This window comes from Nuphar pumila, chromosome 5, assembly GCF_984573655.1.
Source record: "Nuphar pumila chromosome 5, dmNupPumi1.hap1.1, whole genome shotgun sequence".
In the NCBI taxonomy this organism is placed as follows: Eukaryota; Viridiplantae; Streptophyta; class Magnoliopsida; order Nymphaeales; family Nymphaeaceae; genus Nuphar; species Nuphar pumila.
The window spans coordinates 135633063-135648315 of record NC_143253.1 but is presented as its reverse complement, the minus strand read 5'-3'; the positions used below and the strand labels follow the sequence as shown (position 1 = coordinate 135648315).

General features: G+C 37.8%; 1 protein-coding gene across 3 annotated transcripts; it reads left to right on the top strand.

The window, feature by feature from the left end:
- Nucleotides 1-9203: 9203 nt before the first annotated feature.
- Nucleotides 9204-13992, top strand: LOC149838909 (uncharacterized protein At2g23090-like). 3 transcript variants are annotated; one of them, XR_016432220.1, is made up of 4 exons: nt 9474-9573; nt 9663-9703; nt 12584-12876; nt 13718-13824. XR_016432220.1 is itself a non-coding variant. In XM_090007845.1 (3 exons), exons 1-3 carry the CDS (start codon nt 9501-9503, stop codon nt 13835-13837), a joined length of 234 nt encoding a protein of 77 aa, XP_089863971.1. In that variant the 5' UTR covers nt 9204-9500; the 3' UTR covers nt 13838-13992. The 3 variants fall into 3 exon arrangements, 1 of the variants encoding a protein (XP_089863971.1); XM_090007845.1 differs by lacking the exon at nt 12584-12876 and having other exon boundaries at nt 9204-9573; nt 13718-13992; XR_016432219.1 differs by lacking the exon at nt 13718-13824 and having other exon boundaries at nt 12584-13450.
- Nucleotides 13993-15253: the final 1261 nt, after the last annotated feature.

Here is a 15253-nt window from a genome sequence, read left to right as displayed (position 1 = left end):
CATGAAAAATAATGTAAAATCAAATAGATGGAGAATAACTATTTTTTTATTCTCTTATTTTTTGCTTGCAGCTAAAGGGAATACAACTAGGTATTTATAGAACAAATACAATGGAGATAAGCTGCAAATATAATGGTGAAGATAAAGCTTGACAGAGTCCTCGTAGTGTAGTGAAGAAAAACTTCTCAAACCTATGCTCAAGCCAAGACTCCATGTCAAAAAAAGTTCTTCTGATAACAGAAGTCTACCACGTGAGAACTTCATATGACACGGTATCTTTTAATCAGTCAATGTTGCTAGTGGAACAGTAAAAGGCTGTTGGTAGTGGTTAAGGATGTTGCATTCCAAATCTGTCACTGTAGAATTGAATGTGGAATTATAGTTTTGTCAGTAAGCAATTCGTATACATCAAACTTCCCCTGCATTCGAGGTCTGTCAAGGAATAAAGGTGGAAACAAAGTGTTCTGTTGGCTGGGAAAGATAAAAATAAAGTTATTGTTTCTTTTTCAATCATCCATTATGAGTAGCCTCCGACCAACCCTTGGGCAGCTACGATCATTATTTCAAAAATACCTCTATTTTTTCACTCAAAAAATTTTTTGCGTCACTTTCATCACAAGTTTTCTGTCCAATGTGCTATTCAAAAAGTTTTGTCACTGTGGTTAGTGTTTGCACGCATTCAGAGAAGTTTGCACCTCTCTCTCTCTCTCTCTCTCTCTCTCTCTCTCTCTCTCTCTCTCTGACTTGACTTGTATCCTAAGTTTTGTATTGTGATACTGGGCTTAATGTCTAGTTTTTTGCACCCACACCCATTTACCCAACTAGGTCTCCTACTAAGTGCACCTTAATCCAATCCGGGTTTGATCAAGGTTCACTCAGATCTATCATATTCGAAATTAAAGTTATCCCAGACACGGCTAGGTTTGAGTGGTCTCCCACTGAAACTAGACTAATTTGAGCCTCAGCCACTTGTTATTCAAAGGTAATAGGAGTAGGAAAGAAGCTAAACACACTGAGGTTCCAATGCTTGTTCTGCTATTAAGGTTCCAATGCTTGTTCTTCTGCTCTCTGTTCATCATTGACACGAGTAGGGATGTCAACAGTTTGGATTTGAGTCGGATATTCAATAGATCTGAATTTTAAGCAAGTTGGTTCCCAGATTCAGTTTTGGTCGATCCCTATCCGACTCCAAATCTGAACTTGGGTCTGATCATGCTAGATCGATTAAGTAGGACTCAGTAATGTCTAAAGCTGACACGAGTCCGACCCGTTTACACCCCTAATTTATTCAGTGGTACTAACGCCTACATCAGAACCAAATCCGACCTGTTTACGCCCGCAGGGTCACAAAACATCTGGCTCCCTTGTTTTCCTTTACAAAAGTTTTAATGAATATGTTTTTATTTTAGCAAACTCCCATTTAACTTCCATCTTTTGCCTGACATTTCATAAAAGGCTCGATGGTTTCTGAAAAGACAATTAAGAACCAAACTTTTCACTGAGACCTCAAATGGGTCGGATTCGGATGAAAAAAGAAAAAAATGTTTCGGATTCGGATTCAGGTAGGAAAAGTAAAAACCGAATCCTGATCAGAAAAGCTTAAAACATGATATTTACATCGGGATTCGAGTCAGGCTTCAATGAAAAACTCATTACTGATACCAAATCCGATTTTTAATTGGATCTGGATTTGGCTACTGAAACCAACTAGGATTCGGGTCGGATGTTGGGTTACATCCGACCCGTTGACATCCCTAGATTTATGAAGCTTTTTTTTTGAGAGAGAGAGAGAGCCCTAGATTTAGTGAAATTAACTTGGAGTTGTATTATATGACAAAATTGCAAAACTCTGTCCCTATTGTGCAATGAAGTAGGCAAAATCGTTCATTTTCAAACAAATTTAAAAATGGCATTTTATAAGGAGGTTGAACATGAGATTAACTTCAGCTCTCTATTTTGACAGTTTCATTGAAAAGTTAAGTCATCCAAATGCCTTTTTAGATAATGTAAGGTCCTTCTTGGAACATAAGAAAATACTTGGGACTCCATATGAAAATCTCCCTTTTGTATTTAATGCTACCGCAATAAGCACCGAACCATCTTTATTACACACCAGCCTCATTTATAAGGGTCCCACCCCCAACTAATTGGCACTTAACACATATTTTTAAATAATGTACACGTGTTGCAACTTGCAACTGCTCATCAATTCTCTTTCTTAAGGGCGCAGGTTTGAAAGCAAAGAAAAATTCTCATAATTTGATATGATAACTTTTCTAAATAATATTTATTATTTATTTGTGTAGCAGCAAAAAAACAGAATGAAAATGTGAGAAAATTGAGAGAGACCTGTAGATGAAGATGGAGGAAGCTCCTCTTACATAGGATGGGATGTATTGTGGGTAAATGGTTGTCCTAATAAAAAGATTTTTTTATAGAAAATATTTTTTTTCCCTGGAGGTAAAAGAATTTTTTCTATAGGGCACGTTTGGAAGTGAAAAAGATTTAGGAAATGTGATACAAAATGAAAAATTTATACAACTTTTTTTACCATTACAAATGAGAGAAAATTTCTCGTTTAAAGAGTTTTTTTTTTAAATGTACAAATACAAATTTTGATAGGAAACATTCAATGTTTTCAAAAAAAAATTGTGAGCCTTCTATCTCTTTCAGCATCTCACCACCAACCACCTTCTCATCACTACCACTGCCGTCCACCACCGTTTGGGGCTCTCTCTGATCTTCATCTTCCTCCCAACCACCCACCCGCAAGGCTTCCAATTTTGAAAGGGTACACCACCAGCACCCTTTCTGACACCAATGGTGTCACCCTTTTTCGACCGTTTCCACCAAGGCCACCACCGCCACCACAGAGCCTTCTCTATGCCTCAGTCGGTGGGCGGCAGCCATGTTGAAGAAGCTAGACCACCACCACCACTCTCCTCTCTCTCTCATTTTTCTAAATTTTTCATTTTATTTTTCTTATACACACAAACAAGTGAAAATTTTCATTTTGAAAAAACTATCTTATCAAAATATCTCATAGGCAAAATTTTCTGGTTCTATTTTAAGTTTTTTTTTTTTGCATGCAGGCCTATAAAAAATCACACTTTTTAGAAAAACTTTTTTTTTCAAAAAATTTCTATCATTTGATATGGTCGAAAAGGTTGTCATTTTTTCTATCATTTTCTTGCTTTCAAACCTGCCCTAAGCCTCAAATTCAATATAAATGTTTTTTATTTTGTCAGGAATAGAGCCAACAATGGACTTTGCCCGTCTGATTAAACTTATTTTTGTGGCCTCCAAATGAGCAGTAAGAACGAACATAACACAACCCTGAATCTTCTTGTCTAGCTCAACTTAATGACTTGTTCACAATCTTCTCTGAGGACTTAATCGTTGGAAATTTTGAATGAAGCAACCAGCTCAAGATAGAGGGATAAAGTAATATGAATTCCATTGTGACTAGGGGTGGGCATCGGGTCGGCCGCTCGCTAATGGACCAAGACCACTGGCAGCTCGTTTACTAACGGGTTGAGTTTTGGCCCAGTTCTTAATGGGCTTGGGTTTGAAGAAAAGCCCATGGCTAGGCCCATTGGCTGAATGGGCCAATGTGAAGCGGGTCAGGTCCGGCCTGACCCGACCCAATCTTAAAATGGATAAATGCTTGACAGAAATTATGTCTTAATGAGAGAATAGCAAGTTTCCATGCAACTAACTAGGTAAATAATAATAGTTATCTAAGTTAACTTTTAAAAAATTTATATTATTAAAAAATTAATAAATAACTTAGGCCCATCCAGCCAACCCGAGCCTGGCCCACGTATATAACCTGACTGACATTCATACATGTGAACCCTTCACATGCCATATTGAATGTGAACCCTTTCACATTCGCGTAACCCATTTCCCACTAATTCTCACTAATACCTTCATTAGTGTCAAGCTGGGTCACACATAGGGTTGCACCCGATCTGAAATGTTCAACATTCTTCCACTTTACCTACTAACACAGAAAGACACAAAATTAAGGCTCATATTGTTATCTCAACTTAATTCTTTATGTGGGTTCACATGCTATCCAATATCACAAGAATGAATCATATGAGTCATGGAGATGAACATTTTTTTTATAAAATATCATATTTTTATGTACTATAATATAATTTATTTTCAGTGTTTTAGCATGTTAATATTACTTTTATGAATAGGTTGGTCTCTAACTCATTTTATTGGTTATTTAATATTATTATTTTGTTATTCTCTTTAACTAAATGAGAGATCCTTTATGCAAAATTAACAATATACAATGCCATAGAGAATCAATTTAGTTTTATAAATGTGATCATATATAACCATAATGTATTGTCATACATTAGAAAGAATCAAACAGACTCATTTTCTTTACATGTTGAGAATATAATTCCGATGTTAGTCCTTTAGTAAGGGGATCCACAGTCATTTCTTTTGTACTGATTGTATCAATACATATCAGATGATTTTTAGTCATTTTTTTAACAACAAAGTACTTTATAACAACAAAGTACTTTTTTAACTCTATTTATCGATACAAAGTTGAGCGCTTACTGTTATTCAAGGACACAATTGCTTTATTATAATAAAAGATCTATGCAAAACTTACATGAATGAATTTTTTAACAATAATAAGCTTGTAGTTTTTAAATTTAAAAATAAAATCAAACTTATCAAGTTTTAAAATTAAAATAAAGTTTCAACTATATGATAAAACATAAAATGTATTGACTAAATCCAAAATAAATCTCGACTCTAATACAACTCTGCAGGTTCCAACATTCTTGACATGCAAATGCATCTTATTTCCCCAAGAAAATGTTTTTTTCATACTCTGTTGGTTCCCTTTTGTTCATAAATACCTGAAAAGAGTTTGTAATGTACATTGTGGCACCAGAATTAATCCATCAATTATGCAATAGAACATGGATCAAATTGCACTCATAAGAAACAAATGATTAATTACTTTTATTCTTGAGCTATTTCTTATATTTCATGCAAATTACCTTTTTATGTTCATTTTTCTTGCAGAAGAAATATTTTATAGAAGAACCACATAGTTGGGATTTGGCTTTCGCCTGAGAGTTTGAACTCTCCCCAAAGGTTTTCTTCTTGTTCTTTTTCTTGAATGAACTTTAATTTACCCATGATCTATGGTTTTCCTTCTAAGAGGATATATGTGCACTCGACACCCTCTCACCCTTCAGTATTTCTTTCTCTTCAACTCACTTGGTATAGTGATTATTAAAAGACCATTCATTGTTATGTGTTGTAGGAGATCATGAAGGGTCCATATTCAATAGGCAATGAGCTCATAATCAAATGGACCAAGAAAGAGTCAGAAATGACAAACTTCATGTCGTTTAGCTGAGATGCAATGTTTTTCATCTTCACGATGTGATATCAGATATGACTCTCACCAGAATATTTTATAGACACCAATCTGGACATTAGTGTACTCGCCCTAACTTTATTAGAACTGACGAATTGAGCCTCAATGTCTCCCAAAAAAAAATTCATTGTCCTACAGTGAGGGATGACACCTCAAATGTTTTTAGCCACTCGAGATTGCAAAAGCAACATGGTAAGTCTATTCGAGCACTCCCACTTCTCAAAGGTAACCTTTTGTTTGGCTATACTCTACTCTGTAAGAGCGGGAGGTTCGTCAATCCTAAGAGTTAAATCTGGGTCTATGTAACTGAGAGTGAATAACACTATTTTTTTTTAATCTGAGAAATTAGATTCGTCTAACAAGGGGATGTTACTACAACCATTGATGATGAATGAACCTGATACCACAAGGAATAAAAGAAAAGACTTTATTATTTCTCAAACAAGACTCATGTTGAAAGGTAAAAACTGAGACCATTTATTATTTACATTTTCTGAGACAACCATAATTGGGTCATTATCATTTCATTTTGGTGAAAACGATAGTACTCATAATTGTTTCACCTCCTCAATTTATAAAGAATTGACTTCAATTGGTGAAACTAGCGGATCATATAATCTGAGGCAATACAACATTGTAACTTTGGGTACAAACATACTTCATAGGCTAGTTCACACATATACTATTACACCCTGTGTGAATTTAGAATACAATAACCTAAATTTCGGTAAAATCATTGTTTTAAAGTCACACATAATTATAATATTGAATCTTAATATAATCCAAAGAATCCTCAATTAACATAACTCAGATCACTTTGGTGATATCATGAGTTAGTTAATTAATATCTTTTATTGCAAACATATTCGTATTATAACGCATGTTCATACACACACAATAATGCATGTATACTCATAATGAATCATGTATTATATCATCAAAAATATAAATTCATGCTTTAACTTATATGCACAAATAAATTTTGATAAAAACACATCACAAATGTTATGAATTTAGTCATAATTCATGCTTAAAATATTGTGCATAACTTAAATAACATTAAATGCATCTATTAAACATGCATAAGTCATACTTTCTTAACAATAAACACTTATAAAGCATGAAAAATGACAACATACTTTTTAGGGTAAAACCCAAGGTCTCCATGCTGTAACTGATCTTCTAATGCTTCAATCCGATGTGAAACGGCCCCAATCTGGTCATCGATATCAAAATGTGTCGTATTGATCACAAAATTGATTCAGGTGTAAATAGTGCATAGACCCCTTTTCGAATTTGATCTGATCCAATTCAGATCTGGAACCAGTTCCAATGGATCTTGGGTTGGATCCCCCGATCGTAATCCAATCTAGTTCCAGACCTATAATGATCGAATCTCGGGTTGGATCACACAATCTAAAATCGATCAGAATCTGGTTCCTGTCTATAACAAGACTTGGGTCAGATCCAAGAAGCTGACCCAGTCCAGACCCAGACCTAAAACCATAAATGGATCCGGGTCTGGTCAGTCAAAATAAGACCTAGACCTGATCCAAGTTGGATTCCGTTATGGATGTGGTCTGTTCAGATCAGACACAGACCCAAAACCCCAAATGGGTCTCGGTTCGATCCAAGGGTTCAAGTCTAACCCAAACCCAAAATCTCAAATGGATTCGAGTCTGGTCCGAACCCTAAGTTTGGGTCTGGTCCAGCCGTCGGGTTCAAATCTGGGCCCGATCTGCTCGGACTAGGTGGCATTTAAAAAAAAAATGAAAAGGATACCAGTTTCGATTTCTGAAAAACTGAAACATTCAGTTTGGTTTCTTAGAAACTAAAAGTGTAAAAAAATCCCTCACCCTTTCCCCTTTTCTGAAGATGACATCGTCGACCTCCTATGTCAAGGGATGGCACCGGCGAAACTGCGATCATTCCTCTCTTTCATCATCGGCGTATGCCGGCTTCTTCGAAGGGCACCCAACGGTGCCGGATGACCAGGACACCCCCCTGCATTTTAGCAAATGACAGTCACCACCCCCTGGCGTATCAGAGGACAGCACCAGTGAGGCTGACGGCACCGACGACCGGCTCTTTGTTCCCTCCCTGACGTATGCAACCGGGTAGCTGGCTTATGCCAACACATGTAAGGGTTTGAAAAAACCTTTTTTTTTTTTTTTTGTTATACGTCTACCGCTAGGGCTGCTATCGCCACTGGTGGCCTGCCTGCTGTCGTCGGGGCTTCTGTCTTCATCGATGATTGTGAGATGATGACGCCGACGACCTTCATCATCCACAATCGCCCAAGCCTGTCATCTGCCCAGGTTGCGCAAAGCAGGCAACCAACGACAAAGGTACGGGCGCAGTCTGGCAGGTGTGTTTGCCCAGTTGGGTGGTGGGTGAGAGGAGGACTTGGAGAATCAGTGAGGAAAAAAAATGCCAACAAGAGATTGAACGAGCATCGCATGAACGCCAATGCACCCACATGGGCAGCGGATGTGTGGAGTGAGCCCATAACCCAATGTTGGCATTTCTTAAAAAAATATAATCGGAATGTGAAAGCAATAGTAGACGACATGATGTGCCAATGCTTGGCGTTCTCCTTGGCTTATCTACCCCACGATGAGCACAAGCCTTTAAGTCGATGGTGAGCCAGGACCCTGAACCCAATGACAAATGAGGAGCCCTTTACGTTGCCATATTAAATGTGAATCCTTTTACATTTAAGTAACCCCTTCCCAACTAATTCTCACTAATACCCCGCTATCACCTTACCTTCGTTGGTGTCAAACATAGGGTTGGACCCAATCTGTAATGTTCAACATATCTTCCTTCCTTCCACCTTAGCTCACCCTAAAAGCTTTAATAAGGTTCATATCTTCCTTCCTTGGACCAAGACTTATTGCTTGGGGTTTTATTTTCAGACAGTAGGTAGGTGCACTCGTTACTGTCGTTCTCTGTTGGCCTTTGAGGGCAGTCATCCTCCTTTGGGGCATCCACTGTTGTTGTTCCCCTTCCTCAATTCTCTCCCTCCCTTGATATCCTCCCTACCCCAAAAAAAAACTCCACTCCCAACCTATTCATGTTGGTTTGATTAATGTGAACACCCAAGAAACTCCTGCGACTAAAGTCAGCCAATATCTTTCGCCAGATTCGACTTTGAAAAAATAAAGTCTTCACAGCTGTGTGATGTCCTTAAAGTCAGAAATGAATCCATTATTTTTTTTTCAGAGATGTCCTGATTTTGCAAAAGGCAGCACCATGTATTTATGCCTGGGTGGGAGGGCTGTGTCACCACAGAAGGTTCATAATTTACAATTATGATATTGATTGTTTTTTGACCACCTTTCAAATGTGTTGGTTTTTTTCTTTTTTTTAATCAAGAACCATTCTTCGGATAGATCGATTTGCTTTAACTCAAAAGGCCAAATTTTTTGTATTGTAAAATTTTGGTGCATTGTCAACCAATGTTGTCAGCCTGTATTGTTTTGTCAATGATTCAGGTAAATTGGCCGAATACCTACCGATACTCAAGTGAATCGTTCTGAATCGGCCAAAATATAATTTAAAAAATATTACGTGTCAATTGGAACTTGACACGTGTTAAAGTCATTAAAATAGTAATAAAACTAGTTTTAAGTATTTTTTATATTTATTAAAAAAAGCCTATTCAAGAGTAAAGCGTATCGATTTTCTGCCGATACGATAATAAAAGCATGTTAAAATATTTAAGTATCACAATCTAACGTATGTTTTTTACTAGGCCTGAGAGGGAGAGAGAGGGTTTTGGGCTTTATCATGCTTTAACCGCATTACATAGAAAATATATTTTATGCACAGCGGTTCTATGTCACAAGGACATGGCTAAAGGGACACGGGACAACCGTTTTTGTGAAAATCTCTATTAAGTATAGTATAAAGGGGACACGACACGGGGTCAAGCTGGAGTATCCTGTGACGCAGCAGGTGCGTGTGTGTGTGTGAGAGAGAGAACTATCTATTTCATTTCCTTGGTTGCGTCGTCGTCGTCGTCTCTCTCTCTCTCTCTCTTCGGCGCTTCTGAAATCGGAACACAGCCGCGATGGGAGGAGGGAACGGGCAGAAGTCCAGGATGGCACGCGAGAAAAACCTGGAGAAGATGAAAGCCCCCAAAGGTTCCTTATCTCCCTCTCTCTTTCTCTCTCTAAAACTCTGCAGCCTCTTAATCTGATGGTGGGTGTGGGCGTGGACTCGTCTAATGCAGGAAGCCAACTGGAAACGAACAAGAAAGCCATGACCATCCAGGTATTTCCCTCTCTCTTTTTTCCATCCCCATCCCGATCGATTCGGGAATACCCCACTTTTTCCCTTTGATCGTAGTTGGTGCTTGCGCCTATCAAGATTGGATGGTTAGTTCCTTACCAATTCCCTGTTCTATTTCGCCTGGATTTGCAATTCTATGATACGAGAATCGGCATTTTTTCTTGCATGTCCCTACGAGATTTCTTTCCCGAGTACAAAGACTCCATAGTCGTTCCCTTTTGTCTTGTAGAATCTGGTGGAACTCTCAAATGGTCTTCATTACGAAAAACAAGTTTCCCCGATTGTGATATTGAGGAAACTGTTTGCCGGATGTGTTTATGGCGTCAGGGAGCTCTGATTAGGAAGCGGCTATGTGGGTAAGGTTGCAAAAGAAAACGATTTTTTGATTAGTGCAACACCCCTTCAAACTCGAAAAGGTGCTTTCTGATTCTTGAAATATGAGGAACAAGGGGACTGATTGTGAAAGATCACTTCTTATTAGAAGATTATAAGATCGTGACTTTGATCTGCATATGTTTGGTAAAAACAATAATCCACTCCCTTATCATAATAAATAATAGGAAGTATTCGAGGTAAATTCTTTAATTTTGGAGGTAGCTTTCACCCTTCTGATGGATTTGTTTTTGGTTTTGAGAGTCAAAAGATGGAATTGATTACTGCAAAAGAACATAAGGCGTGGTAAGGTACAAGTACAACTTGTATTGAAAATGTAGAGTAAGAACGATAAGGACTTAGATCTAAAGATTAGGAAATAATTATGTTGTTTTTGTGCTTATTAGAAGGAGATGGGAAAGCATGTATGTCTTGTCATGAAAATGGTGCTTCGTGTTAGCAAGTAGGTGCTAAGAATCTGGAATGAGTCTCCCATCTCCTTGCGCATTGTGAAGGGCTCGATATCTTCTTTATTTGTTCTTTTCCGGACAGTTTAGAAGAGTGGTGTGAAAATTAGTTAAGGTGTCATATTTTCCGCCTTGTATCTGGTGTCTGGGAAAGAAGTGGGCGAACGTTTGTATATGGTGGATAAAATCCACTTGGTGGCACCTGTGGCTGGACAAAGATTTCATGGTGTGGCACAATGATTTGGCCCAAGAAAGGATATGACTGGATCAAAATCACTAGCTTCGGACTGGGTCTGCCTTGTTGTTTGCTGTAGTTATTTAACAATCTGTTCCCTACTGGCCATGTCATTGCCCTAGTCTTGTTTATCTTTTCTCTTTTATAATTTTTTCCTTTTTTTAGTCCTAATGGAGAAAACATCAATTTGTTTGCAAAAAAAGTTTATGCGCTTGCAGAAGATGGCATAGTTTTGGTACCATCCAGTCATTTTGTTATAATGAGTACTAAGAATCACACAAATGTAATTATGCCCAATAAAGAGTGCCCCAATGTTTTTACTGTCATGTTGATCTGCTCGTAGTTGCAGAGCTTGCGTATGCAAGAGTTGGCAATCCAACTATCATTTTTTCTTCTTTTCATTGTTGATTTTTATTTTGTTGCTTTGTGCTTTATTCTGCTCCATTCATTTGTTTTGTTGATTTGTGGAATCAAAACATGTGAGAAAAAGATCTTCTCTTGTAGTGGGCATGATTACCAAACATTTGGAAACCGTTCTTTAGCCATGTATTCAATAACTTTCTTTTAAAAATTATGTATGAGGTAGTTGACATGAAAGGGGCCTTTGTGAAATTAATTTGTAACTGTTCTGTTGATTTTCTGTTTTGTTGCTTTTCTGCTTGGTGCATGCTGTTAAATATAAAATTGATATACAATGCCTGAGAAGTCTACCGAGATCATATTTATTCATAAATATCTGAAAAAAAAAGAAACCAAGATAGCAATGCTATACAAGTACTACTGAAAAAGAAAACACAGTATATGGGATTCCATTAGATTTCGAACCAAGGAGGAACTATTGGTTGGCCATCAGTTGGCAGTTATTGGAAAAGGGAAACTAGATATATCCAATTGCTATCTTTCTAGTTATAATAACAGATGCAGGATGCTTTGAAGTCATAATATTAGTGTTTTCCTCCCTACACTTTATAAGGTTGTGCACTTCTACATGGGGAGTGCTATAATTTGAGAATCATGTGATGTATTGATTACATCTGTCTTTATTTACTAAATTGGTAATAAAAATGTACTGCTCAGTGCATGTGGATTGCTTTTTTTTTTCCATAAAGAGTGCCATCATAGGAACTACCATTGCCATTACCCTTCTCTTTTCTGGTTTCTTTTTTGGAGTAAGCAGTCTCATCCTGTTATAGTTGTAGCATCTTTAAAACATGAATTTTTTGAAAGTCTGCTAAAACCTTTTCTTTTTCTTTTTGGGTCAGAATTATTGAAAGCTTAGAAGGTACTTTCCAAAGTTTAGGATTCTTTTGAACAGCTTTTAGTGAGACTTGCAGAGAATATCAACTGACAAGGTTCTGATTGTCTTGTAAATTGTAATCTACCGATAACAAGATTTGTGACATTGGTTTTGAGAACTTACACATTGGGACATTGTATTTAGTTTTTTTTTAAAATGTATTTCTGCCTTTCAAGTAACATCTTGGGTATCTCTATTTTTGGAATTTTGTGTTGCTTGTTTTATGGAGATTGCAATCTAGGAATATTAGTCACATTGTCTGTTAGTGACAAGTCTTAAGGCCGATAGGGAAACATAATTGTTATAAGTGAAAAAAGTTTTTCTGTTCTTGTATGCATCTAGATTCCTTTTGTAACATTTCTTAGTGTTTAGTTTATGCATTCATGTGAAGTTGATTAAGAATATAAAGGGGTCGGACTCGCATAGGATATGATCAGATGCAAAGTTCTTTGTTTAGTTGTTTATGTCTCAACTGTTATTGCTTCATTCAGCTCGTTGAACCCAAAAGGCACTCTGATATGCTTGCAAACTGGACTGTTGCTGCCTACAGTTGAGGACCTGCTAATTTAAGAAGCTGTGCGTCAGATTGTCATTGTACCCCAACAACAGATGTTTTCCTTTGGTGGTTCAAGTTCTAATTTATTTTCTGTACTACTAATAGTTTTGCTTGTCTTTTGTACCTCAGTGACGAAGGCCTAAGATATCTGCAGTAACTGTTTCTAATGTTGGTGACTACTTGTCGCCTACTTTTGTACCCATTTCTATGTTTCAAATTGATGGACAGGTATAACCCAAAATAGTGTAGGGTTGCTGCTGGCTTTGTTATCTTTGAAGCAGTGGATAAATCAGTGATCAGATTTCTGATATCATGAAAAGTTAGATAATTAAATTATAGGTTGACGCCAGCCTGCTTGTTTTGGTAAGATTTCTTGGTTTTTAGACCTTTCTATTTTTAGCTTGTGCGCATCATTACTCGTTAAGGAGAGAGCTTCAGGTATCACCATCATTTTATTATTTTATAGAATGATTTTTAATGACTTCACAGTGCCAAAGTAATGCCAAGTGATTTGGGATTGAGTAGCTAAGTTCTGCTGCTTCTCATTAATGAGGTGGTACCTTTTATGTTTTAAGATTACTTGGAGTACTGTGGGCAGATATCATGTCTAGACTAGGTGTGTAATTTGATTAGAAGGTCGCAAAGATGATGGGCTCTTCTGTATTGGTATTGAACACAAACATATCAGGTCTACATGACTTTTCACTTGAATGTAATTTATACAAATATTTCTACTTATTGTTTTTCAAGGCAGCTTGCAAACCCATGGGTCTTTTTTGAAATTGAGGTAGCATCTTGAAAATATGTGCAATTGAATGGCATTATCTGTGATAGGTAGTGGAATAGAACTTACAGAATTATTTGAGCTAGGCAATACATATGCTTCAGACTTGGATGTCTTTATGCGTGTGCTCATGAATTGTAATCCACAAAAATTTGCTTGGTGTTGTGGCTTGCTTTGGTGGATTTCTGGCCCTTTTGGTTCCTCTTTACTGAAGCTTAAAAAGTTGCCTTGTTCCAAATATCTGCATTCCCTTTCTCTTCTCACTGAAGGTGGTTGTACGTGCAGTGCAAGGTGTGCATGCAGACATTTATGTGCACAACAACAGAAGTGAAATGCAGGGAACATGCAGAAGCGAAGCATCCCAAGGTTGATCTTTACCAGTGCTTTCCTCATCTCAAAAAATAAGCTGTGGGGTAACAGATTCTGGAAACTTTGTTCCAAGCTGTGTTTCATTTCCATGGAATCCAACGTGTAGCTGAAATGATTGTGAACTGCGAATCCAGCGCATTGTGCTTTCCCGTTTTATGTTAACCAGTGTATTGCCGTATTGTTTGCATCTACCCCGTTATAAACCATAAAAACTAAAATCTCTTGCTACCTATAGAACTTTCTCATCATTCAAATGTTTTGGCCCATCGTTATGTTGTGTCAGCTAGCATCAATGATTCAGGGGCGATCTCTGCTTGCGGTCCCAGGCATGAAGTTCATGACTGGGTGATTTCTATCCCTTCCTCACACCCATCGGCGGGAGGGACCGGAAGAAAGGTTGGGCGGGCCGGTGCCATCAATAGCATGGTTGTATCAGAATTACCATTAAGTGCATCCTGTAAGCATGCTCGTTTGGGGAAGATTGGTTTTGTCATGATACATCTAGATATGGTCAACCAGTTCTAGACAATCTTCTGAATAAACAAGCTTATCTCGTTAACTATTTTATGAATTATGGTTGTGATCAATCTTCTTATCCACCCGCTAAAGTCTTGGGGATTGCTCGTGAGTTCAAGCTGCCATGGCTTTGTTCCCAGCTCCAAAAACTCATTGTATTAGGTTTGCTTTCTTGTATATTCTAGAGCAGTCATAACTGCCTTTTGGAAGGGAATTAGCAGTGTTATGACTATTTTTAGGCAATGAACTCCGATATACGAGTGTGCAAGACAAAGGATTTGTTGATCTTGGTTGTGTGAGGTTTTAGGAATTCTAAGGCTCTGTTTGGGAACTGGCCATTAGAGACAGAGATGTGAATATGAAATCCTCATGGTTCATGGCTCTAGCAAATTCAAATGCTTGCTTGGGATCTCTGGTGGAGTTCGGTTGGTGATTCCTCATTTCCACCTCCATGCTTGTTTGGGAAGCAGTTTTCACTCTGAAATTTAAGTAGGCAGGTCACCAGGGCAATTGAAAGCTTTGTCAGCGTGCTAACTGTTGTGGTAGTTGGTGATTACCACCCCCATTAAAATGGGAGCTTAAATAAGGTACTGGCGTCGGCAAATACTGTCCGACCTCATTTTCTATAACTCCCTTTATACCAAACTAGTTTGACATTGGGGATTCCCCAACTCCACTCTGGCGACCTCTACATGAGGGCAGATCAGGTTCCATCACATTGCACACTTATGGTGTGCCGCAACACTTGACCACCCTTCATCTTTGAGAAAGTCTTGTAGAGAGAGAGGGCCAACAACAGATGGAAGGTGGTTGATGCAGCGGCACACCAAAAAATGTACAATGTGATTGCACCTGATCTGCTGTCCCTCTACATAGGGATGTAAACTGATTGGATGTGGCCAATACCATATTCGATTAATAAGATGTTGGCTACAC